This window comes from Myodes glareolus, chromosome 26, assembly GCF_982192425.1.
Source record: "Myodes glareolus chromosome 26, mMyoGla1.1, whole genome shotgun sequence".
Classification (NCBI taxonomy): domain Eukaryota; kingdom Metazoa; phylum Chordata; class Mammalia; order Rodentia; family Cricetidae; genus Myodes; species Myodes glareolus.
This window is the reverse complement of record NC_142051.1, coordinates 16,567,295-16,593,308: the sequence shown is the minus strand read 5'-3', so window position 1 is coordinate 16,593,308 and position 26,014 is coordinate 16,567,295. Positions and strand designations below refer to the sequence as shown.

Genomic DNA, 26,014 nt, shown 5'->3' with positions numbered 1-26,014 from the left:
TTCCTAGTAGCACAATTATTAGGCGAGGGACACAGATAGAATGGGAAGAAGAAAGTGCCAGGAGATCCTTGCTAGTCTCAGCCTGCCATCGCTCTATCTTTCCCTTATGCGCACACTCTTCTTTCCGCTCATTCCACTTAAGCTCTTGCATGGTTCAGAGCACAGCAGGTATACTGTATTACCTATCTTTGTTATTGAATTAGCGTGGATCATAGGCTTAAAGAGAGAATGAAACATGTAGGTGGCAAAGGACAATACAGAGGATAGTTTCTACCCCAGGCATAATTACCTGCAACTCCAGAGCGGAGGCTCCTATATGGAATTGAGAGTGAAAAACTCAAGCACAGGTCTCCAACGATCAAGTTTAACTTAGTTTAATTCCATCTCTAGTTTAAAAAACAGTATTCTACTCCAATAAGGAAAGTATATTTCCTATCTACAACAGTAGGATTGGCAGCAGTCTTTACTCTTGAAAAAACCAGCGCATAGGGACAAGTTCTCCAATGACTCATGGTTTCTGCTGCCCTTCTGCCCCTGCATAAACAAACTCCACAGGAACCCAGGAATGGCACAGCACAAGCAGCCTGCAATGGGACACAGCTGCAGCTCACTCTCTTGACCCCTTCCACTTGACCATCTTCAGGCACATAGCAAAGAGTCAGTGACTGAAATCTGGCAAGGTGGATAAGTTAATAATCTGAACAGAGGGCTCAGAGAACACAATGCTAAGTTAAATTCCTACTGTCTAGATGGTAAGGTGTCAAGTCATTCAACTTTCAGTCTAGGGTTAAGCTAGTCCCTAAGAAAATGGTAGGATTCACTTAGTGCCCATCACCTCCTTGTACTTTCAGAAATGCTTACTAACTGTGTTACTATATTCTAATTCTAAAAAAAGTAAATCCAGGGACCATTCCATCTTATCTTACACACAACATTTACTAGTTTTCCAAGCATGACAGAAATGGGAAAATAGATATATTAGAACAAGAACAATTCATGTTAATATCCACAATCTGTTTCTCCTGTGAGCAGTGCCTGATTTTTTTTAAGTGAACAAATTTCAGTCCAATGCTTAAAAAAAAAATTAAAAAAATTCAATGTGGGACTAATTATAAAATAAACAAAAATATGATTTTATAATAAATCTTACCAGCATTGATGTAACTGTACTATAAAATGCTTCTTCCCATAAAAACTCTAATAATTCTTATAAAATGAAATACAGCTTTCTATATTCATTTCTGACACGCAATAACCAATAAAACATACTAAGGAATCCAGAAGTGCTGCCTTGGGAGCATCAATCACCACTCAACATGCTATACAAATAAGCCTTGGTCAGTGCTACTACCTGGGACCCCTCTTCTTAAGCCAGTGAACCCATCTCATGGAAAGCACTATAAAAAACTCAAGTTGTCACAGAAGTGAAACTTGGCAAGCTCCACTCAAATTCTTCTAAGGTAAACTGTTCTAAAGCAAAATCGGCAGGAGAAATCTTGGTTAATAATAATAATACTAAAAAGGCAAATGCTGCTTTTTGATCACTGGGATGTACAGAGGCAAAAAAAAAAGGAAAAGGAAAAAAGAAAAAAGTGACAACAGTAATAATTCAAGTAAAGTATGTATAAATTTAAACACAGCACTTTCACATTAAGACAAGTGAAGGAGGGGATGACCGTTATAAGAGCATCAGAAAGCTTAGGTATCATCACCAACGGGCACTCACTTTAGTCCCCAATAAGACAATTGTATATACTTTTGCACCTTGCGCTTGTAAAAGCAGATAAAATATTTAATATGTAATTTACAATGTATTTTACCAGCTCAGCATACAGGATGTTTATAGATTATATCAAAGTAGTAGACAGTTAGGGGCCTGTGCAAACCCTGCAAAAATAGAACTTCAGGTATCTGCTAATCAAAAACAAAAACAAAAACAGTATGCTGTTTAGAAGTGATACAATCAAACTACCACAAAATACAAAGGACTGCAAAAATGTATACCATTCCAACATCATATATAAGTTATTAAATAAAGATCTGATTTAAAAGAATATAAATGAAGCCTTTAAGTAGGTCTTTTCTACATGCATATTATTCCTCATTAAAGAAAAAATATGTAAAAAGGCCATTGGTAATTGCTTTGTTAACATTTGTAGAAAATGCCAATTCTCTGGTCACAAACTCCACTAAGTTTAGCACTTAAGGTCTCTGCAGTGTTATAAACGTAATTTAAAATACTGTTAATTCTATAACTCCATTGGTAAAATGATGTGACTTGGAATATGGCAGTCTTCATGTTCAGGGCAATGATCCACAGTTCCATTTTGTTTTGAGTTTCTTAGGCGTGAGCAGTTATCCAGAAGAGCAGCACCCTCCACCACCGCTCTGAGCTTGAGGTTCATCGTCGATGATCTGCACGCCACGCCTAGCAGCCCCACCTTGACTAGCGCCGTTGCCTTTAGCTCTCTCGTCCACTTGCGCCGTCTCTATCATTCCTGAAAGCAGAAAGCAAACATGAGTACGCCAGTCTTTGGAGCTGTCTCTCCCTGCAAGGCCATGACTCTGCTGTGTTTCAGTCAACAGACATGGTACATCATGAGCACTGTGTCAACTCAAGACAAGTTTTAAAACCTAGATTGTAGAAGGTGTAACACCTGGTGTTATAACGGCCACAAAGCAAGCAAGAGAGGAAACAGCTGTTTTACCATTTGCATAACACATTGTGTACTCTAAGTATAATCTCGAGATTTTTTAAACATATCAGAAACAGGTTAAAGTTCAAGTTACTCCTAGCACAAGAGATTAAGTTTTGGGCACAGGACTTTTTTAAGAAAATGGCATTTGAGGGGATGAAGAGATGGCTCAGTGGTTAACAGCACACCGCTCTTGCAGAAGAACCAGGTCCTACACCTGGAAGCTAACAGCTCTCTGGCTTCTTCCAACACTCATGTGCACATACCCACACACAGACATACACTTAAATACATGTGTAACTAAAAATTGTTGGGAGCTGTGAACCCCCCGATCCTGAATTTCTTATAAACAATGTGCTTACGGCTGCTCTGAGCAGGAGACCCTCAGGAGTTCCTGATGGCAGGGAGAGGTTTCTGGTGCGTTTGGCTGGGGTGTGGCTATCAGTTAAGGATCCCTATATAAGCTGCCCCTGGACACAATAAAGGGGGCATTCCTGTTTCAAGGATGACCCATGGCTCTGTCTGTGTGTCTTTGTGTGTTTAAATCTCCAGGCCCTTGCCCGGCTCGCTAATGGTCCTGTAGTGCAGGCACCACAATACGCAATGCAATACAGGAGTAGTACCGCACTGTCACGTAGTACCGGCAGTTGGTACAAAAAATAATATATATACTAAAGCAAACTGTATTTGAAAGAGTACAAGGAACTTAAGGGGTGGAGAGAGGTTCAGCAGTTAAGAGTGTTTGTTCCAAAATCATAAAGACATGGAGATGGATCCCAGCTTCCGGGTAAGGAGTTAGGTTTTCCAAAAGAAGCCTACTGACAGAGACAGGAGGATTGCTGGGACTTACTGTTTCTTAGCTGGTTTCTACCCTAGCTAACAAAATGTAGTTTTAGGTTCAGAGAGAAATTCCTAACTACAAAGACAAGGGTGGAAAACGGCAGGAAAGAGGACATCCACTGCCCTCTTCTGGTCTACTTTGGCACACACAGACACACACAAAAATGAATCTTAAAACAAATAAGCTGAAGTAATTTACATACACATATGTATATATGTAAGAGAGAGAGAGACATTCATGTGTGTGGTACATAGTATAAAACTCCATGAATTAGGTGTACTATATGCCTTTAATTCCAGCACTCAGGAGACAAAGGTAGGTAGATTTCTGTGAGTCCCAGGTCAGTCAGAGTTACATGGCAAGAAACAAAACAAAACAACACATCAAAACCCACATGAGTCCTGACAGTGAACAGCGGGATGCTGGGAGCATGTGCCTGTAATCTTATTATTTCTGGGCTGTCATCCGGAGGATCAGTAGTCTCTGTTACATAGAGCTCAAGGTTTACCTACATGAAGCTCTATCTCACAGAAGGGGACAGAGCAGGACAGGGAGGAATTTTTGTGATTTTGGCTTAGACAGAGATTTCATATATATATACCTCACACATCCATAAGAAACAAAGAAAAAACAGACAAATTGAACCTTATTGAAAAGTAAAATATCTCCTTTTTGAGAAAAAGTTTACAAGAATGAAAATTCAAGACACCAACACCGAGGAGACTTCTGCAGAATACTTAACAAGATGAAGGAAGAAGAGAGAGTGAGTCTTTAAAACAGTAAGGGTCCAAAAGTCTGTCCAGGGCACAGGTCATGAAGAACACTCTCAAGCTGGGGTGTGCCAGTCACTACAGTGAGAGGAGTGACAGTACAGAACCCTGCTTCTCCTTGTTTATTCAGCCTTTCAAGTTTTCCATTTCTAGGTATGCTTTAGAATGTATGAAACTGATATTTATATTAGTATCTATGTTACAGGATTTTTAAATGAATACATGGAGAATAAATATTCTTAAGGAATGAGACTTATCTGAAACCTTTTATTTGAAGTATGAGCTGAAAGCATCACCCCTTGGGTGCTTGTAGAAACATTAACTTCAGGCCATAACCAACCTACATCAAAATGTGTTTTATGCAGACCCTCACACGGAAGTGCACAGCAATGGTTATACACTGTGCTGACTCTCAGACCTAGTATGCATCAGAATCACACGGAAGGCTTCTGACAAACTGTGCCCCCTCCACACATTTGATTCAGTAGGTCTGAGACTGGAAGCTGCATTTCTGGTAATCTCAAGCGATGCTGAAGCTGCTGACTAGTAGAGACCTTGTTATTCTAGAGGAATTATGAATGACTTCAGAGTCGTAAGTAATATATACCCCAAAGTTTATGTACACATATTTTCTTTTCTAGAGCACAAACCAGTTAATCAAATCCTCAAGAAAATGAGGCCCACAAATTTAAATGTGACAATCACTCACTATTATTCCATAGACCAACATTAAGCATTGTAGTGGCAACATGAGAAACGAACGTCAGGCTGTATTTATAAAGAAACTTGGTTTTCTTTTTCTAAGAAAACCTTTTAACATGAAAACTTCAAACATAAAAATAGAGAAAAGGAGTCTAGCAAACCATCCCTCATTTTACCCACGTTCTAACTGTCTCTACCGCTGTTTGAATCAAGCTCCAGACACATTCTATTCACGGATTACTTTAATATGCGTCTCTAAAAGAGAATATTTTTAATGCTTAACCAACTATAATGACACCTAAAAAGACATATATATATATGTATATATATATACATATATATATAAAACTTTTATGTTTTAATAACAAAGTTCAGTGCATATTCATGTACATGTACTGATGGTTTTCAAAAATGTTTTTCTTCACTAATCTGTCAATCAAGAACCAAATACAACAAATTGTTATGGCTGTTAAATGTGGGTTCCTTTTTTCCATTTAAAAAAGATGGATATGTAGAACAGAGATCCACCTTAGATGCCACCCACCTTATCCTTTGAGAAAGGTTTTCATCAGGTTTTTGAGCTTGCTGATTTGGTTAAGATAGCTAGTCAATGAGCCCCAGAGATCCAACTCCACAATTCAGGGGTGGGCGGGTTCATAAACACATGCTACTATGGCTGTGGGTGTTGGGAACCAAACTCAGGTTTTTACAGCTAACTATTGCCTCAGCCCCTTCAGTGTGTTTTAACACATACATTCTGCTTCCTTTTTAAAAACTAATCACACACACACACACTTTAAATACAGTTAGCAGACATCAAACAATGATTCCAAAACCATTAGTTTATTGCTTAAAACAGATAAAAATACCTAAGACTTTAAAACATGAACCAAACAAATACCAAGTAAAAATAGTACAGATAGGCCTAAAAGCTTTCCTGCTTTCATTGCAGAAATGGGTAAAATATTATTTCAGAAAAATTAACAATACTTTTTTTTTTTTGGAGTCAGGGTCTGGACCAGGTTAACCTCAAACTCAGATCCACCTGCCTCAGCCTTTAGAGTGCTGGGATTAAAGGTGTGTGCCCCAACTCCTGGCCAGAAACAATAATAACTGTTTGTAAAAGTCACTTGTAAACATAGTGATGACAGCATACGTACTTTTACAGAGGTCAAGGAAGAGCTCCTCAATTCCTTTGTTTTGTTTAGCGGAAGTATGATAATGTTTTGCTCCCACAGAATCTGCGTACCTTAAAAAAGAAAAAAATATCAGTCACTGACATAAAGCCCTTGAAGCTTTCAACAATTGCAATTTTAGTGACTAAGTTTACCTTTTTGACTCTAACTTAACCAATTTTTGTTACATTAAGATTATTTAGGTATTTGATTTCTCCATATATTGAACCAAATTAAGGGAAAAAAAAACAGAACATAAAAAAATTTGATACAGTAACCTGGAACTGAAATGTTTGGTTTTTGTGACCTCCGACCATTTAATCTTGATAGCCAGTTCTCACACCAGTCTTTCAATTTCAGTGAAATCAAAAGAGAAATGGAGAGAGGAATATCTGCTCTTGCCAGATGTTCAGCATCTCACAGTGCAAATACGCTTCCTGAGAACAAGAGTTCAGTCCACCAAGGCAAACTGTGACAGTTTGTGTGCACACTCTGAGGGGTCAAAGCTAACTGTCAAAGCCCACAGGAAGCAGGTGGCGTTGCTGAGGAGCAATGGGAACGAGGGAACATGACACTTACGACTCTGCTTCTTGGATGGAAACATGTCTCTCCTTTTCCAAGTCTATTTTATTACCTAACGTGAAGAAAGGAAACACTGATCTTAATAATGATTTATTTTTAATACAATTAGACAATAATAAATATATAATTGTAACTAATTATTTAAAAAAAATGACAGGAACCCCCCTCAGGTTTCTAAATGTCTTAATCACAAAGATGTGAGGGCTGTTCATGACCATCAGACCTGTGTCTCACCGCCTGCAACAGGTCAGCCTGCTCTCTTCCAAGGAGAAGGGCATTGCTCTTGGATACAGGGACAGCAGGGGCTAAGATTCATTAGGAAGTATGAAGATGTTTTATTAAGGTATATAGACATTTTCCCCTTTTTTTATACTTTGTTTTTAATTGAGCTATACATTTTCCCCACTTCCCTTCCTTCCTCCCTTCTCCCCTTCCATCTTCTCCTCTTCCGCCCATACTCCCAATTTAAAATTCTCTATTCCCCAATCAACTTTAACCAATCAATAATTAAGTATAACTCTTGAATTACTAAAATATAGCAAGTTTGCATCTTGGGCACTAAAAGGGAACTCTTCCTTGATGACCTGAACTAAAGGAAAATTTTTAATGTATGAATTTTTAAGTACCCCTCCACCAGAGACTAAGTACATTGTTTATGAAACAATTTTAGTGACCTTTCAGAACTTAATATATACATGTCACATAGATTTGAAATTACTCAAAATAAGTTTAGTCTTTCTTAAATAATGGAGCTACGCTAAGATTTTTCTGAGAAGCAAACAGAACCAAGATACTGTGAAAAGCAGACTCTTTATTGAGTACTGGACAGAAGATGACCTGGGTGGATACAGAGTAAAGGTCAGAGAAACAACAAACAGATTGGGGGAGGGGGCAGCCGAAGGAAGCACGCTTTAATCAAATGGTTTCAGTTCTTTCTTTTTAACTTTTAGACAGAATAAATAAACCTTATAAAGTAATGAGCAAAGCACCCAATGAAAGATGAAATGTTCATAAAAAAGAAATGCAAGTCAAGAGGTGCTCTATACTGAAGACCTCAAACAACCTGAGCTCTTAATTGCTGACAGCTGCAACAGACCATCTTCCTGCACTGCCCATGGATGAGAGTGTGAGAGGGTAAATAGTAAAGCCAAAGAGCTCCAGCTGACTCAGCTTTGAGTCCCATTCTCTGAACAGATATACTCAGCAGTGAGTACTACATTAATTTCACTTTCTACATTGTGGTCTGCCAATAAAATTCAATCAAATATTATAGCCAGTATACTGAACAGTAACCAGATACAGCAGGCCGTTTATCCTACAAATACAAGCAGCACCACCTGGTGTCAGGTGTCTCCTATAACATTTCATTACAGGGCTGGAGAGATGGCTCAGTGGTTAAGAGGGCACATTGCTCTTCCAGAGGACCTGAGTTCGCTTCTTGCCCCCACGTAGGTTCACAACTAACTGTAATTCTACCTCCAGGAGGGGGAGAGCCTGGGGCCTTCATGGGTACCTGCACTCACGTGTACATAATGCCTGCCCCCAACACACACAGAATTAAAAATTATAAAAATAAACCTAGCCAGACGTTGTGGCATATACCTTTAATCCCAGAACTTAGAAGGCAGACGGAGACAGATCTCTGAGGTCCAGGTTAGGCAAAGCTACATAATGAGTGTCTTTGTCTTTCTGTCTCTCTCTACATATGCGTGTGTTTTATGTAATACATACACACACACATATTTAAATAACTATTATTTTAGAAAAAACTTGGGAAAACATGACTGAACAATACTTCTAAAAAGGAGATAAAGCTTTTGTTAGTTATAATCTATAAAAAAGAAGCATGAGCTGACATGACTGTTAAAATATGGAAGCCTTGAGCTGGGCACGTTTAGGGCTAACCCTATAACTCCTGCATTCCTGGGAGTCTAGCATTGTACCTCATGACGAGCCAGCAGCCCTTGAACACATCAAGAACAGTTGTGGAGTACAGTGAGTCTGTGATTCCTCGGGAAAAGCAAACAGCAGTGGAGAAGTACCTCATTGCCACAACGCATGACTCAGAGAGCAAGGGTCAGGCATCATTTTGAGAGAACCTGTCTGATAATGAGCTACCCTGAGAACGGGCAACAACCACAAGATACAAGATAGAGGAGCTAATTTAATCTGCAATGATCCCACAGCAAGGGAGCCCTAGAAGGCAATGCAGAAAAAAGGGTCAGATGCTGACCAGTACCCATGGCAGGAGGCTCATGCCAAGAAGAAAACTTCTCAGAATCCATCTCATGTACCGAGATTAACCTGGCAGTATCACAGGCCCTAGCCTAAGGGTGGTGAGTAGAGCAGCCTCCGGAGTCACCCATCCTCAGCTACTGCTATACTCTGAGAACTGAAGCCAGCAGAGCAGTGGTACTTAAGAATGGATGCACAGGTCCTCAGACTTTGCACATCCGAGTGATGTAGTTGCTTCCTATGATCTCCACACACTTGGGGACAACTCTTAACTAAGAGAGCCCTGGGAACTATGTGCTAGAGAGTCAAGAGCTCCTGACCAACCCTCAGAATGCAAAGCTAAGTGTTGTTAGCTGAGGGCCATCGTACACAGAGACTAGGCTGGTTGGCATCAGCACCACAACGTCAGACACTTGTTAAGCACTGGCTCAACAGCAGCACAAACAGAGGAGAGGCAAGAGCATGCAAGCTCAAGCCCTTCCTCCCTACATAAGTGAAATTCTTTACTTTTTGAGAGCTAAGAAAGAAGCTGCTCCAACATTTATCAGTTCGTACCTTTCTCTTTTATTATTATTATTTTTTTGTTTTTTCAAGACAGGTTTCTCTGTAGCTTTGGAGCTTTATCCTGGCACTTGCTCTGTAGACCAGCCTGGCCTCAAACTCACAGAGATCCGCCTGCCTCTGCCTCCCAAGTGCTGCACCACCACTGTCTTGCTTTATTACATCTTTTAAAAAGATTTAATTATTTATTATATATGTGCCTGTATTAGTTTATGTACAGTGTGTGTGTGTGCAGGTGGCAGGTGCCCACAGGTCAGAGGCCATTAGCAAGAGCCGTTAAGTACTCTTAACCACTAAGCCATCTCTCCTGGTCCTCTGTTTATTACATCATAAGCAGTACTTTTGCTATCATATTTCTAAACGCTTTTCTTTGTTTGTTTGTTTATTATGTATATAATATTTTGTCTGCATGTGTGCCTACAGGCCAGAAGAGGGAGGGCACCAGACCTCATTACAGATGGTTGTTAGTCACCATGTGGTTGCTGGGAATTGAACTAAGGACCTTTGGAAGAGCAGGCAATGCTCTTAACTGCTGAGCCATCTCTCCAGCCCTCTAAACACTTTTCTATTCCCTTCTGTACAAGTCATCTATTTTGGCTCATTCATTTATCATTACTGGCACACTGCCCCACCACTGTCTGCTCCATATCCTCCACTCTCCCCAACACACACTTTCTCTCTCTACTAACTCACCAATAACATTACAGAAGAAAATTTCAAAAATCTTATGAAATGGACTTCCAAATTCAAGAAGTATTTAGAACCCCAAATAGACAGGGCAATAAAACAGAATTAAAAGACAATGAATGAGAAAGAAGATCTCAAGTTACAAGCTAAGGAGACAAATGAGAAAGTAACTATATATGACATAAAAGAACAAGTGGGGACTACCTGTATGTGGGAGAGTAGCAAGGACATGACCACCAGGGGCAGGGTGGGCAAGGCCATAAAGCAGAGGGATAAACAGAACACAGTACAATGACATGCACACAGGAGAGCACCACAGTGAACCTCACTACAGGATATGCTAGCCCTTAAAGCAGACACAAACTTGAAAACAAAGAGTTCTCTTGTTCTCTTAAAAAAGTGGAGGTGCACACCGGCAATGCTGGCCGTCAGGAGGCCAAAGCAGAAGGATCATGCTAAGTTCAAAGCAAGTCTGGGCTATACAGCTAGACTTAGTCTCAGAAAGCCTAAACAGTAAGCATAGGTTACAGGCATAAGAGGAGGCGAACTGGAAGAAGAACACAGCGGAAGTCTTTGTGAAGAGTAATGAGATGGAGTAGGTGGGATTCTTCCACTATGTCAGGTCAGACATAGCGCCGCAAGGACAGCACAGCCTAGACTAAAACAAGAAACCGCTGGAACAAGAAACCTCCTGGGAGGGTGAGGAGGGTGGGGGACAAGTTAACCAACACCTAGTCCACGAACACCTGCTCTAATATACCCGGAAGAAGGAACCCTCCTGACCGCTTCTTAGCCCTTCCACGCTCTCCAGGTCATCCTGAGGACAAGAAAATGCAGGAATACGGTAAATGAGTTCTTAAAATTGTTCTAAAGTTCATGTCAAACTTGCCAGGAGATAGGAAAACTTGTATTTCATGTTCCCCATTAATAAACTATGTTATATAAAGATTACTCAACTTCTTTAACTTTCCACATATATGTAAATAATTCTGCTCTTCAGAGAGATAACAAAACATCATAAAAAATTAATCTTCAGTTATTTACCTACTGTGATCACTCTAAATATGGTAGCCCCCTGTACTACACAAAGCCATACAGATCTCATTCACAACTAGCTAAAACTTTGTCCTCAAATTCCTATGTGATCTATTACTCTAGTGTTCCTGTCTCAGGGATCCCTGCTTGACTAATTCCTCATATGTAAACTAAAAAGGAGCAAATCATTTCTCTACTCTCTTCCCTAGAACTCATACTTTGGTAGGAGACCATACAGTTACCCATCTAAAGGTAATAATATGTATGAATGGTAAATTCCAGTTATGAATAAATTCCTAGAGCTAAGAGCAGTATTTTCCCATGCAGATCATTCCATTGCTTCAATTTCCAAAATAACCACCACTTTTTCCTCTACTAAATTATCCTGGCTTCAGAGTTGGAGAGATGGTTCAGTGCTTAAGAGCACTTGCTATTCTTCCAGAGAACTTGTGTTCACTTTCCAACAACCACGTGGTGGCTCACAACCACCTGTAACTCTAGTTCTATGGGATCTGAAGACATGTTCTTACTTCATGGATGCCAGGCAAGCATATGGTGCACAGACATACATGCAGCCAAATGTCCATAGACAGATATTTTTAAAAATAAAAAGTTAAGAAAAAAAGGTTTTTGCCACTATGCCTGGTCTGGTCACTTACACACACACACAAACACACACACTAAGAAAAACTACAGAAAAAAGTACAAAAACAAACTATTCTGGTTTCTCCAAGCTCGGTGTTATCATTATCAGCCACAAAAGCAAAAGCCAGCATCATCTTTGGCAGCTGTTTGATGCCAGGTAAGTATATAGGTATATCCAGGACCCCATTTCCCTGCGATTCCCCTGTAATGTCCAGGACCCCACTTCCCTGTAAAGCCCTCAGGGTTATAAGGATTTTATAATGGTGCCTACTACATATGCATCACTATTTCTAATATATGCTCCCCATTCAGTAACTGTTAAATTATATATATATATATATTTAAAAAAGGGACCTGAAGAGAAAGTCTAAAGTCTAAGACTGGTCTTAGAGGTCTTTTATTTTACCACTCCAGAATCATGAACTACCTATGTTTTTGAAGTCAGTCTATTCTCAATTTAAAAAAAAAAAAAAATGTGTACAATTAAGTGGACACACAAGAACACTGGCTCACTTAAAGCAGTTCTTATACTTTTCCTTTTCTTTTTTTAAAGAGCTAAAACTTCTGGTGAAAAGGTAAAAGAAAAGATGAAGCAAGCCTGGGACCTCACTAGGTCCTAGGGGTATCTCTTGAAATGTAGGGCTTGAGTCTGCTGTAAAAGTCAACCCCAAGTCTAAAAGAGAAACACTAAAATGTCATAATTCTTTGGTCCTGCTATCCCTTTAAAAAAAAAAAGCCAAAACAATTATTTATTTATTTTGTCCTTAACCAGGAGAGAAAGGACCAATACTTACCAACTATACACAAACAGATTTCATTTCCCAACATTTTCCTTAGTTCTTTGACCCAGTTTTTTACCTGTGTACACAAAAGAGCAAACGTGACAACAAATCCTGCTGGAGTTAGTCCCACAACACCCAAAGCCTGTGGGTGTACAAAAACACACCTCCGACTACAAAGTTTTACATATTTTTCAGACATCCAAGCAAAGCTATTTGCCAGAACAAAATTTTGTCAAGTACAGCTCTGGTACAGAGTAACAGAGTCACTTTGGATTTAGGAAGGTATGACCATAGGATTTTTGATCAAGTCCCAGCTGATTCCTATTAGACACTTTTTGTTAAAGACTGAAGGAGAAAAATAAGTGTAAGGGTACTAAAAAAGTGTGCACGGCAAAATAAATGTTTGCTATTTATTATCTGACAAAAGTTTTCAGTTGGCACTGGTATTGTGGCTGAAATATCCCTTCGTCATGAGGCTGGTTGTGTCTAATTATGTGACTGTGTAGTGAAATTCCTGGCCTCTACCAAGAGGAAGGCAGCAGCATTCTCCCACAGTCTCAAGATTTTTGTCATCCCATGGTGTAAATGTCTAGTATAGGATAATTGTCCACTAAAGAAGAAGCTCAGCCCTGGACACAGCTGAACAGAACTGGAATTACTGACACCAATCTTTTAGATATTATAATACAATAATGGGATTATACTCAGACAACATGATAAGGAACAGACCAGGACACCTGCTTTCAATTTTTACAGTAAATTTAATTTAATGTAATCAAATCTCATGAAATATATATACCCTCCATTAAAAAAAATACACATTCATAAGTTAGAAAAATTTCATTATTTTGGGGTGAGCATTTACTGTGTATCTGGATCTATAAAATGAATGTTCTGCACTGTTATTCTCTACAAGAATGCAGAAGAAAAAAATAAAAAAAAATAAAAAAAAAAGAATGCAGAAGAACTGTCTATTAATTATTATAAAAGCAAAGGTAATTATTTTAATCTTATAATAAACCACAATTCTCTCAGTACACCTCAACTTAGTTGATTTCACATGAGAAATATATGATAGAATGGTAAATGTATATCTTCAATATGAACTAAATATTTTGATAAATAATGGTCACCATTTATGCTTACTTATGTATGCTTTACTGTTTAAAAACTAGTCATTGGTGAACGCAAACATATTAATAGAGACCAAAAACAAATACACATAAAACCAGTGTGGTTCTTCTAATTAAGTCATCTATGAAAGAATACCTTCTGAAAAGAATCCTCATCCGTTATATCATAAACTAAAATAGCTCCGTTCGAATCGCGGTAGTAAATTGGACCCAATGCATGGAATCTCTCTTGACCTGCTGTATCCTAATAAAGAATAAATGCTTATTAGATCAAAAGAAAAAGCACATGGCTGCTATTTTAACTACAGTGAACTTTTAATTAATTGGAATGGAGGGCATAAAGTCACAGATAACTCCAAAAACAGCACTAAAAGAAACAAAACAAGTTAAAGAAACTCCAAATGTCTAAATGTCATGTGATGCTGTACTGTTATACTGCTCCTCCTGAGATCTCCCATTCCCACTAAAACAGCAGCTCAGATTACAGGCAGGCTGCCCCATCAACTCTATCCTTGCTGCAAATGAAAAACTTATAACAGCAATATGTAGATAGAAAGCAGTATTCCAAATATAATTATTTTTTTAAAAATATTTCTTATGGTTTATTTAACTTTATTTTTAATGTGCATTGGTGTGAAGGTGTCAGATCCCTTGGAACTGGATCTTCACACAGTTGTGAGGTGCCATGTGGGTGCTGGGAGTTGAACCTGGGTCCTCTGGAAGAGCAATCAGTGCTCTTAACTGTTGAGCCATCTCTCCAGCCCCCAAATATAATTCTTAACTAGATTTTAGGAACCTTTTAATTAAGGAAATAGCTTTGGCTAACTAGCTCACTTATTTACTTTTAAAAAACAAACTCTGAAATCCAAATTCCTGTTCCTCCAATCGGTTAATTAGAGGATTTCTAACGCCAGGCATAGTGATGCACCTTTAACTCAGCATTCAAGAGGCAGGGGTAGGTGGATCTCTGTGAATTTGGGGTCAGCATGGTCTACAGAGTGAATTTAGGACAACCAGAGTGGCATAGTGAGACCCTGTCTCAAAACAAATAAAAAGAATATTTCTGAATACTTACCCATATGGCAAGGTTTACTCTTTTCCCACCAATATTTAACTTCTTTGTTAAGAAAGATGCCTAAAATAAGAGAAATATATGTTAAAAATGTTTCATATAAAATAATGTCCTTTACCCTAACTATCCATTAACGAATGAATCATCTTCATGTCAACCTTAGATTGTCTGGCAGAAAAGGCAATCATTGGATTTTTATTGATTTTTTTTTTTTTTGATTTTTGAGACAGGGTTTCTCTGTAGTTTTTGGTGCCTGTCCTGGAACTAGCTCTTGTAGACCAGGCTGGCCTCGAACTCACAGAGATCCACCTGCCTCTGCCTCCCAAGTGCTGGGATTAAAGGCGTGCGCCACCACCGCCCGGCAATCATTGGATTTTTAATTTATGGTCAACTATTATTTTCATTAAAGACAAAATATTATGCATATTCTAAGGAAACATATCTTGTTTTATGAACACAAGTTACCAAAACCCTACAAGAATATAAGAAAAGTTGAGGATGCAGTAAACATCCCTGGGTAAAGTACTTCTCATCAAATGTGAGAACCTGGCATGATGACCTGAATTCTCATTCCCAGAATCCACTTAAACATACGCACAAGTAATAACATGCATGTCTACAATCAAGGCACACCTAAAGTAAGATGGGATACAACAACAGGAAAATCCCAGCCTTTCTGTTTAGCTGGCCTAGCCTACACAATAAACACCAACAAAAGTATCATCTTAAAACGAGGTAAAGTCAAGGACTGACAACCAAATTTGTCCTCTGACTCCCACACAAACATTGTGCTACACACACATGCATGCACACAGCACACACAAACACATACTGTAAAAAAATTTGAGTCTCTCTGGGTAGTCCTAGCTGACCTAGAACTCACCATGACCTAGAACTCACAAAGATTCTCCTGCTTCTGTCTCCCAAATTTAAGGTGTCTGCCACCATATCCCCCCATTTTAAAAAAATAATAAAACACCCATAAACATACAAAGAAAATGGTGCCTGCTTTTTATGTTTTTTTCCTTTCTGTATAGGCAAAAATTTTTCCCTAAAGCATTTACTTATTTACTGATTAAAAAGAATATCTAAAAGATTCCTAAGATATCTAACATTGCTCAAAATGGTTGTGTCTACAATTCAACTGTTTAACACGTATCTCTGCCACAGAAATGAAAGGACAAGGCCCCAAGCTTTGCAGGGGAGCTTAGTCTACTAGAGAATGACTGTACAGAGAATTTTTGCTATGCTGACTGAAACAGAGGATCCTGTCAAGTAGACCACAAGGGGCATGCTGAGAAAGGAAGTTCAGTGCTTGCCTGGAAGCGTTAAAGTAATGAATGATCTCTCCATTAGGTGTAGCTGGAATTTTTCCTAACCATAAACAAAGCCACTGAAACCTAAAACAAATGAGGTCACCCTCAAGGGAGCTTCCAGTTGGTATAGTTAATGCCAGAGTACAAACACATAAATGAGCAAGGGCTAAATCAAAAGATCCTAGCTTGTGGCTCAGAGCGGTCTCAGCAAACAAACGTGCTTATCTTCAAGGCACACAACCTGATTCAATCCCAGAGACCACATGCGTTTTAAAGATCCTATGAAGGGGCTGGGGAGATGGCTAGTGGTTAAGAACACTTTGCTCTTGCAGAGGACCTGGGTTCAAACCCTGCCCTAAACTGAGGATCTCTGTAATGCAGATGAGGGCACACATCAGGACTACTTGCTAACACATGCCCAGCATCCATATAGTAGATCATAACCATCTGTAACTCTCATTCTAAAGGATATGGCGCCCTCTTCTGACCTCCATGGGCACCGGGAATGTATATGTGGTACATAGATATACATGTGAGTAAAAAAAAAAACCCATATGCACAAATAAATCTTAAAAAAATTTTAAAAAAAAACCCAAGGGTATAAACTTGGCATTGTAAACTTGCACTTTTTCTCTTTTGAGACAAAGTCTCACATATTCCAGGCTGGTCTCAAACTCACAATGTAGACAAGGATAACCTTGAACTCCTGATCCTCCTGACTCTATCTCCCATGTGCAGAGATTACATGTATGCAACAATCACCATGGCTTATTATCAAACCTCAGGTTTCAAACATGGTAGGCAGGCACTCTACCAAATGAACCATATCCTAGCCCACCTTGTAGGTCTTCATAAAACCTGTCCTAAAAATATTTGCTGCCCCCCAAATCAGGTATATCTGGAAAATAGTATATAACGCTTTCTAAATATTCATAATATATACGAGCACCTTACAATTCTGTCAGAAAGGCGACTGGCTAAGTGCACTTACATGAGCATCCCCTAAATCATTTGCCCTCTCTCTCACTCCTCAATTTCTTCTTTATAAAACTAAACATCTTCTTCCCTAGGGAAGTCTCTATCCTAAGAAGCACCTGCAAAGAAAGCATACCAGGGCATGGAGAATCACTAAAGGGTTAAGACCCTTTAAGAGAATGACTGTGGGATTAGAGGTTGGATCAAGGATGGGACCAGACTGGAAAACAGAACCCTACTACAAAGTCAAAGACAAAACCAAACAGAACTCAAACGATGAAGACATAGGACAGAATCAAGAATAAACGAAGACAATAGGGTATGGTAGCACATGCCTGTAATCTTGGTTCTTGAGAAGGCTGAGGCAGGAGGATCAATTCAAAGTTAGCCTGGTTACACAGTGAGAGCCTGTCTCAAACAGAACAACTTATCAAACAGGAAATATATACCCAGAGTCCAGAATTAGTTAGCATGTTTTTAAAAGGAAGAGACCAGAGTTCAGAGCTGTGGCAAAGCAGTCACATGCATGCAGAGAGGAAAATGCAGAAGGTCAAAGAGGTGAGCATGGCAAATTCCTGACAAGGAGAAGAAGCGTGTGCTCCAAGTGTGCTGTGCACACCAGGGAAGATCAGAACCCAGAACAGCCTTTGAATTCAGTGACTGAGGTGTCCATAGGTAGGATAAATGGCAGAGCTGAGACTAACATAGGGATAGCTGCTTCCAAGAGACAAGTTACAGTACTGCAGATAGTAAGTAAAAAACAGATTATATTAAAAAGGAACAAAAAAAAAACCTTAAATGGCAAAATAGCAAACCTTGGAAAAATGAGAAGGCCACAAATTAATATAAGACAAATTAATAAAAGATTTCTCCCACTTTGTAGCACAGAAGCTAAAAAAAATGATTTTTAATTTGAATCTCACTTTGCTTCTTACCAGCTATATAATTTACCTGATTTCAACCCTTCCCAATATGGTTTTTAAATATCAGTACCTTGTAGAAGAAATGTAAACTCTGAATCCTAGCCAAATTCTATGATTCTTTATCAAATATATCTATAAAACTAAATGAATTATTCTTCCCTGCAAATTTGCTTTCCCACTTTCCAACCCATGTGCGCATGTGCATATGTGCGTGCATGCATGTGTATGTTTAAAGATAGGGTTTTAGCATACTGCACAGGTTAGTATTGATTTCTGACATTATCTGCTCCTCCTGTCTTAGCTTCCTCAGAGGCCATGACTACAGGCTCACACCACTGTGCCCAGCAATCTCTAAGGTTTAGAATTTTAGAAACAGCTTCTTCCCTTCGAGCCAATATCCCGCCCCCAAGTCTTCCAAGTCTAGTCTTCATATTTTCTGGGGAATTCTATGACACTCTGGCTTCATAGCAGGTCCTTTGCTCTCCCCTGTAAACTGGCATTATTCTGCATGCAATGCTATCTTCCCTGTGCCTCTTGATATGGTTCACATATTCCACACTGGGTTTCTTAAGTCTGTACTTTCTGGGAACCTAAGCTGTAACACATGGAATATACTGTCTTGCACTATAACTTATCTTCTCAGGATATAAGAATTCTACTAGCTAGGTTACATTTTTTTTATCCAGTCTTTTTAGACTAAATTAAAATGGGCAATATTTTAATAGCTTTTCAAATTGTTAACTTATTTAATTCTCAAAACATGCTGTAAGCCAGAGGTAATTACTACACAAATATTTTAGGCATGGACATTATTAAGACTCAAGGAGTGTCTCGCCCAAGGTTACACAAGTATCAAGTAAGAGCTAGAGTCCAGACAGTCTAAGAACAACCTATACCACTAGACTTGGTACCTCCCAGGCTGGCATCTGAACTGACACTGCTAGTTCAGGAGCTGGAGGGGGACACATAATCCCTGCTCATTTTACCACATTCTCAGTTTTCAATATTTTATATATGTATTTCTAAGAGCAAATCCTGTTTAATGTAACATCAGAATACCAGCAAATAATCAAAGGCCTGACATTTATCTGTTTAAATTAGTTTCACAAAAACATACACTTAATTTGGCCAGATTATTAAAACCCCCTTTGAGATTGTAAAATATGGGGCAGCATATTTCTTAATTCTGCTCTATGGTAGCAAAGGTAAGAGGAAACAATCATGGATTTAAGAATCATGCGCATTGAGCTGTCTCTATGGAATCTACTCCTTATGGTGGAGCCTCCCAAGAATGTTCAGTCTTGATGCAGGGAGTAGGATCTTGGTACTGCCTCAACTTGATATGCCATGCCTTGTTGACTCCCATGGGAGGCCTTACTCCATCTGAATGGAGATGGAGGAAGAGTGGATGAAGAGGAGGAAGTAACTAGAGTAAAGGAGAGAAGGGAAAGTGTGGTTGATATGTAAAATAAAAAAATCATGGAAAAAATCATGCTTATACTGAAAACAATTTCTTTGAACATTTCCAGGGGATTATACGTGTCTGGCAACTTCTCAATAAGCACCATCTGCTAGAAGGGGAGGAGTATTCAACAATAGTAATTCAGAAGGTGCTAGGCTTGGGGGTGGGGCTTGGCTTATAGACTGTGTAAAGCTCTGTGCCTTCAAGTTCTCTGTGAGGCAGATAATGAGCTGTTTTAAAGCTAGAAATCTGAGATCTACAGAAATGCATTGACTCAGCCCAGGTCAGATAATTAAGGCGGATGCAGCAGTAGGTGGACTCCATAACGCCTTTCCCATTGCACAAAGCTGTCTAGCCAAGAAAACACATGCTTCTTAACCTGGCAGTCCTCCATTTGGACAGTAAGTATTCCTGGATACCAATTCACCTCCCTAAATCCTCTCAGGGTAAAAAAAAAAAAAAATGTTGCAAAAATCTAAGTAATGACTTATTTTCCACTTGCTCCTTCCATATTCCAAGCCTCTGCTAACCCCAACTATTACATCTCCCGAACTTTAGGAGTACTAAAAATTAACAATATTATTAGCTCATATTGTTACTTTTACCTGGTGCCTATTATACCCCACATCTTATCCAAAACCTAGTTAATGAACTTCTGGTTGATGGACTACTGGGGAGGGGGTGAAGAACAAATAAAATGTCAAACGAAAACCTTCCCAAAATTTATCAATCGTGTTCAGCTCTTTACTGTCGTCTGCAGAGTCTTCCAGGAAGCATACACAGTCTGTTGAAAACATGGTGCTGAATCAAGAACAAACATGATCCTGTTTCTATCTGCTGACTATGCTATACACAGAACTAGTCACATTATTTTGCTAATCGCTAATACAGTTGTAGACCTCCCAGACTTGAGACAGGGCAGAAATCAAACACATAATTTATATAATTACCCTTCTGTAGCGAGCAAATAAAAAGTATTTATCAGAAAAGTGATCTAGGTTCTTCAATATTTTTACATTCTCTCTCTTTTTTCCTCCTAGAGAGAGATTGACATTTTGGTACCTGTTAGGTCTCAGCCAGGACAAATCACATATAGCAAATGCAGAGTACCAAGTGGGCTATCACAGGGAAAGTCAGTTACTTCTTCAGGATATCATGGCACATGCCTATAATTCCAGCACTAAGGAAGCTGAAGCAGGACTGCAAATTTGAGGTTAGCCTTAACGGTACACCAAGGCTCAGTTTCAAAACAACAAAGAATCTGAAAACAAGTAAGACAAAGTAATGACTACAGTAGTGTACTATTTGTGTTTTAATAAAGCTTCCTGATTCAGAACCCAAAACAGTCACACTAGTCAGTCACGCAGACCAGGCAGCCATAGAGGCCAGGTGGTGGACTAAATATCTGCCTCTGGGTTTTTATTATTCTTGTTACAATTAGCGCCCAACATTTGGGATATGAATTCATGAAAAGCTGTCTGCCTATGGCTCCAGCCCCACCCGGCTAGGTTTTCTTTTTGTTTTTCCCAAGCCTCTGAAAGAGTTCACGATTTTCCTGCTGTAGCCTCTCTGAAACAGTCTCAAGCTGTCACCCTTGGGCTCCAAATGTCACAGGACTCACCTGCCCTAGACTGGCTGATTCTGCCTTCAGGCAGCACCGCTACCCCCACCACTTGAGCTTTTCCCAGTCAATCCCCTGTGCATTTTTCAGCCCTCTCTCTCTCTCTCTCTCTCTTCCCACCATGGGTTGTGGGCTCTCCCCAAAACCCCTTCTCAGGCTGCTGCCAAACTAGGTAGCTGCCTTGAAATCCAGTCAGGCTTTTACCGTTTTACATAGCAGCAATAAGCTTCACATTTTCATCAACATCGTCGGTAGATTTGGTAAGAAAATCAGGAATTCTTTAAGTGAGAAATTTTTTTTAAAAGAGTTTTTCTACCTTAAAAAAATGGGAAAAGCCATTACAATGGAGAGATTTGGGTCTCTGTATGATAATATGCTAGACAATTTGAAAACAGAATGAAAAAATGAGGATATCTAATTTAGATGGGATTTATGTAATGTTAATTGTAAAGAATATTAGCTTTATCGTTTTTGTCTTATCACTAAAAAGGATTGCTTAATCTAAGTATAGGCCTTAGAAAAACCCAATAAAACAGATCACAGAGGTATTCAAATCCAGACAGAGAAAGTTAATGGAGAACCAATTTCTTCATTGCATTATAAGAATAGAGAGGAACAGTCTAAGGTTTTCAAACAACCAACCTTAATATGTCCAGTAATTTACAGGAATTGTCAAATGGCAGAGGCTCTGTTACAGCTAACTGGACTCCTGTACCAATGTTAGATTTAAGGAGATTCAGGGAAGCAATAGCTCATATGGTGTGCATTCACCTTTTGCAAAGCAAATGTTAAATTTGTGGTCAGTTTGTAATAGAATTATCCCATAAGACTGGATAGAATTGGTTAAAGGTGTTTTATAACCTAGTCCACAATTACAAAGCAGTATGTGGTTCAGAGAAGAAGCTAAGATCACTGAACAATGGACTAAAGCTAGAGGTAGGGAAATCTCCCAAGATCAAATTCTTGGAGCAGGAGATGATGCTACTATAGAAAAGCAAGCTGTATATGATGACCACGCCCTGGATCTATGCCACGCAGCAGTTTGAAAGCTTGGGACAGAATTGGAGAAACAGGAGAGAAAACTGAGTCATTTACTAAAGTTATACAGGGCCCAAAGGAAGCGCTTATGGGTCCCTTACAAAGGCTGACGTCAGCACTAAACAGAAGCTAGATAAGAAAATAACTGAATCCTTGGCTTTTGAAAATGCCAATTCTCCTGTATACATAATAAATTAATAAATCTTTAAAAAAAAAAAAAAGGGCTGGAGAGATGGCTCAGTGGTTAAGAGCGCTGCCTGCTCTTCCAAAGGTCTTGAGTTCAATTCCCAGCAACCACATGGTGGCTCACAACCATCTGGAATGAGATCTGGCGCCCTCTTCTGGCCTGCAGACATACGTGCAGACAAAATACTGAGAATACTGTATACATAATAAATTAATAAATCTTTAAAAAAAAATGCCAATTCTCTATGCAAAATGATAACTAGGCCATTAAAGGCAAGGTCAGCACCTCTAGAGGAATGGATTTGAGATACCATTAATACTGAATATCATGACCATGATGATGCAAGGATAGGAGTGGTGATTTCCAGAGGTTTGAGGAAAAATCAAAATGTCAAATGTTATAATTGTGGCAAACAAAATCACTTTTAAAAAGGGACTGTGGACAGGGCACTCCTAGAAACAATGTTTTTTTCTAAGAATACCCATTCAGAATGCCCCTCCCTTCTGGGTTATGCAGAAGATGTAGCAAAGGTGGGCATTGAACTAAAGAATGTAGATCAATGAGGAATACTCAAGATAATCCTTTACTGTTGGAAAACTCCATGAGGGGCCTCTCGCAGGCCCCTATGAGAATTCATTTCAGTCGTTTCCTGCCATCGTAGAGGAAACTCCTTCTCAGAGCAATTAAAGAACATAATGCCTATTGTAAGAAACCATATTGCTCTGGATAATAGAATAGCTATAAAAGAGAGAAAAAATTAAGGAGAAACCATAAATTGAGTATTTTGGCCAACTTCTATAAATGAACAAAGACCAAAATTAAAAATATGAATAAATGACATTGTCATTAAAAGTCTAGTGGACACAGGTGTGGATGTAACAATAATTTCATCAGAATCTTGGCATCTAAATTGGCCTTCTCAGGATGTAAATATTCAGTTTTTAGGAATCAGAACTTTATCTCAGGTAAACCAGTGTGCAAGATGGGAAAATTTATAAGGCCAGAAGGACAGAGAGGAATATTAAAATCATATATGGCTAATGTAAACAATTAATCTGTGGGGACGTGATTTGTTACAGCAATGGAATACTCAGATTAACATTTCCCCAATCTTAGAAACAAACCCTAAATTGATGTATGTTTCTGGAAAAAATATTACAAGACATTATAAAGAACAGTCACTGAGCATTCAGGCTGTATAAGAACAGGGCGCAACAGCTGCTAATATTTCAAAGGCACCAACAGTCCTACCTTTAAAATGGTTGACAGACAAACCTGTATGGGTTAAACAATGGTTTTTAATAATAGAGAAGCTGCAGTCTTTAGAACAGCTGGTACAGGAGCAACTAAATGTTTAGCATATTGAAGAATCAACCAGCTCTTGGAATTCTCCTGTGTTTGTTGTTAAAAAGAAATTGAAATCCCAGCACACAGGAGGCAGAGGCAGGCGAATCTTTGTGAGTTCAAGGCCAACCTGGTCTACAAGAGCTAGTTCCAGGAGAGGCTCCAAAGCTACAGAGTAACCCCGTTTTGAAAAACAAAAAAATAAATAAATAAATAAATAAGAAATTGAGAAAATAGAGAATGGTAACAGATCCAAGAGCTGTTAATAAGGTGATTCAATCAATGTGCTCTTTACAGTCTGGAATTTCTTTGCTTTCACTACTGCCTAAAGGACGGCCTCTTATAGTTATTAAAAAGATTGTTTCTTCATTATACTTTTAAACGAAAAAGAGAAAAATTTGCCTTCACATTGCCTACTGACAATAATTCTCAGTCTGCTAAGTGATATCGATGGCAAATTCTCCTACAGATAGCCCCAACCTGTGCCAATATTTTGTAAGTCAGCCATTGAAAATGATATGTAAGCAATTTCCCGAATCTACAGTTTACCATTACATGGATGACATTTTACTATCTGATTCAAATGTAGATATAGTAGAAAGCATATTTGAAGAAGTAAAGAAAATTTCACTGTTAGTAATTATAAATTGCTCCTGAAAAATATACAAAGAGATTCTATTACTTATTTAGGCTACAAAATAGGTTTACAAAAACTTACACCCCAAAAGATGCAAATTAGGAGAGATCGATTGCCAATTCTTAATGACTTCCAAAGATTGCAAGGAGACATTTCCCATCTATGGCATACTATTGGGGTAGGTCCTGATGATCTGATTAATTTAAACAGAACATTAGATAGTGACAAGGACTTAAATGACAGAAATTATAGAAGGCACACATGGACAATGCGAATCCAAATCTTAACTGAATTCTGGTCATATTACCCTCCAAACATTCCCCTACAGGAAATTTAATGCAGAGGGAAGATATTATCTTAGAATGGATCTTTTTACCACATAAACTGAGGAAAAAATTAAAAACTTATATCAAAAAGGTTTCTGAGTTAATTCTAAAAAGAAAATTGAGACTTTGTCAATGAACAGGAATAGACCCAGCAGAAATGATAGTACCTATTAATAAAGATGAAATTGTCAAATTATGGGAAGATAATGAGCCCTGGCAAAGAGCTTATAGTAGATTTTTTGGGAGAGATTAACAATAACTAATTGGATCCTTCCTCGCATTGTACAGGACACACCAATGACTGGAGCCCCTACATTCTATACTGATGCGAATAAATCAGAAAAGGCAGTTTACAAATCAGAAAATTTAAGTAAAGTGGATCAAAGCCCTTTTGATTCTGTACAAAAGTAAGAATTATATGCTACTGTCAAGGTACCAAGAATTTTAAAGAACCTCTCAACATAGTTACCAATGTGCAATATGCAGAAAGAATTGTTTCGCATGTGAAAATCACTGAATTTATACCAGATGATACAGAATTGACTTTATTATTTATTCAGTTATAAGATACAATGAGGAATAGGAACCATGCCATATATATAAAACACACATATGATTCCATACGTGTCTGCCAGGTCCTCTATCACAAGATAATGAAGAAATCGATCAATTATTGATTGGAAATGTGTTAAAGGCCTCAGAATTTCATTTAAAAAAATCATGTAAATAGCAAAGATTTAAAAAAAAAAAAGACTTTTCCGGCAACAAACCAAGGAAATTAAAAGGAAATGTCCTACCTGCAAAAAGTAACCCAAAGGGTACTCATTGGAATAAAAACTGGCAGATGGATGTGTTCCATTTTGTAAAATTTGAAAAACTAAAATATGTACACTACACCATTGATATCTATTCAGGTTTTCAACGTGCAACTGTTTTGAGTTTGGAAAAGGCTGATTTAGAAATCACACATTTGTTATGGCCATCATGGGTATACCTGTAAAATAAAGACAGACAAAATTAAACAATTTTTTGCTTATTATAATATAAAGCATATTACAGGTATACCACACAATTCTACAGGCCAGGTAGTTACAGAAAGATCAAATCAAACTCTAAAGGATATGTTTAATAAACAGAAAGAGTGATAAATACCCCCAGAAATAGATTGCATAACGCTTTATTAACTTTGAATTCTTTAAATGCTAATGAGAAAGGAACAACAGCTACAGAGAGACACTGGATAGTAGACAAAAACTACAGAATTAAATC

At 38.5% G+C, this 26,014-nt stretch overlaps 1 protein-coding gene across 2 annotated transcripts in view; it reads right to left on the bottom strand.

Moving 5' to 3' along the window:
* Nucleotides 1–358: 358 nt before the first annotated feature.
* The window catches only part of Rab21 (RAB21, member RAS oncogene family), a 36,704-nt gene continuing 11,048 nt past the window's right edge, over nucleotides 359–26,014 (bottom strand). Inside the window, exons 2-9 of one of the 2 annotated variants that reach the window (XM_048418136.3) lie at nucleotides 25,543–25,739; nucleotides 24,501–24,612; nucleotides 14,920–14,979; nucleotides 13,981–14,088; nucleotides 12,724–12,787; nucleotides 6,764–6,818; nucleotides 6,170–6,258; nucleotides 359–2,498 (exon numbers count right to left, since the gene is read on the bottom strand). In XM_048418136.3, coding sequence (XP_048274093.2) covers nucleotides 2,356–2,498; nucleotides 6,170–6,258; nucleotides 6,764–6,818; nucleotides 12,724–12,787; nucleotides 13,981–14,088; nucleotides 14,920–14,979; nucleotides 24,501–24,612; nucleotides 25,543–25,604 — 693 coding nt within the window. In that variant the 5' untranslated portion in view covers nucleotides 25,605–25,739 and the 3' untranslated portion in view covers nucleotides 359–2,355. The remainder of the gene's footprint in view (nucleotides 2,499–6,169; nucleotides 6,259–6,763; nucleotides 6,819–12,723; nucleotides 12,788–13,980; nucleotides 14,089–14,919; nucleotides 14,980–24,500; nucleotides 24,613–25,542; nucleotides 25,740–26,014) is intronic. The other variant, XM_048418137.3, reaches the window with a different exon arrangement.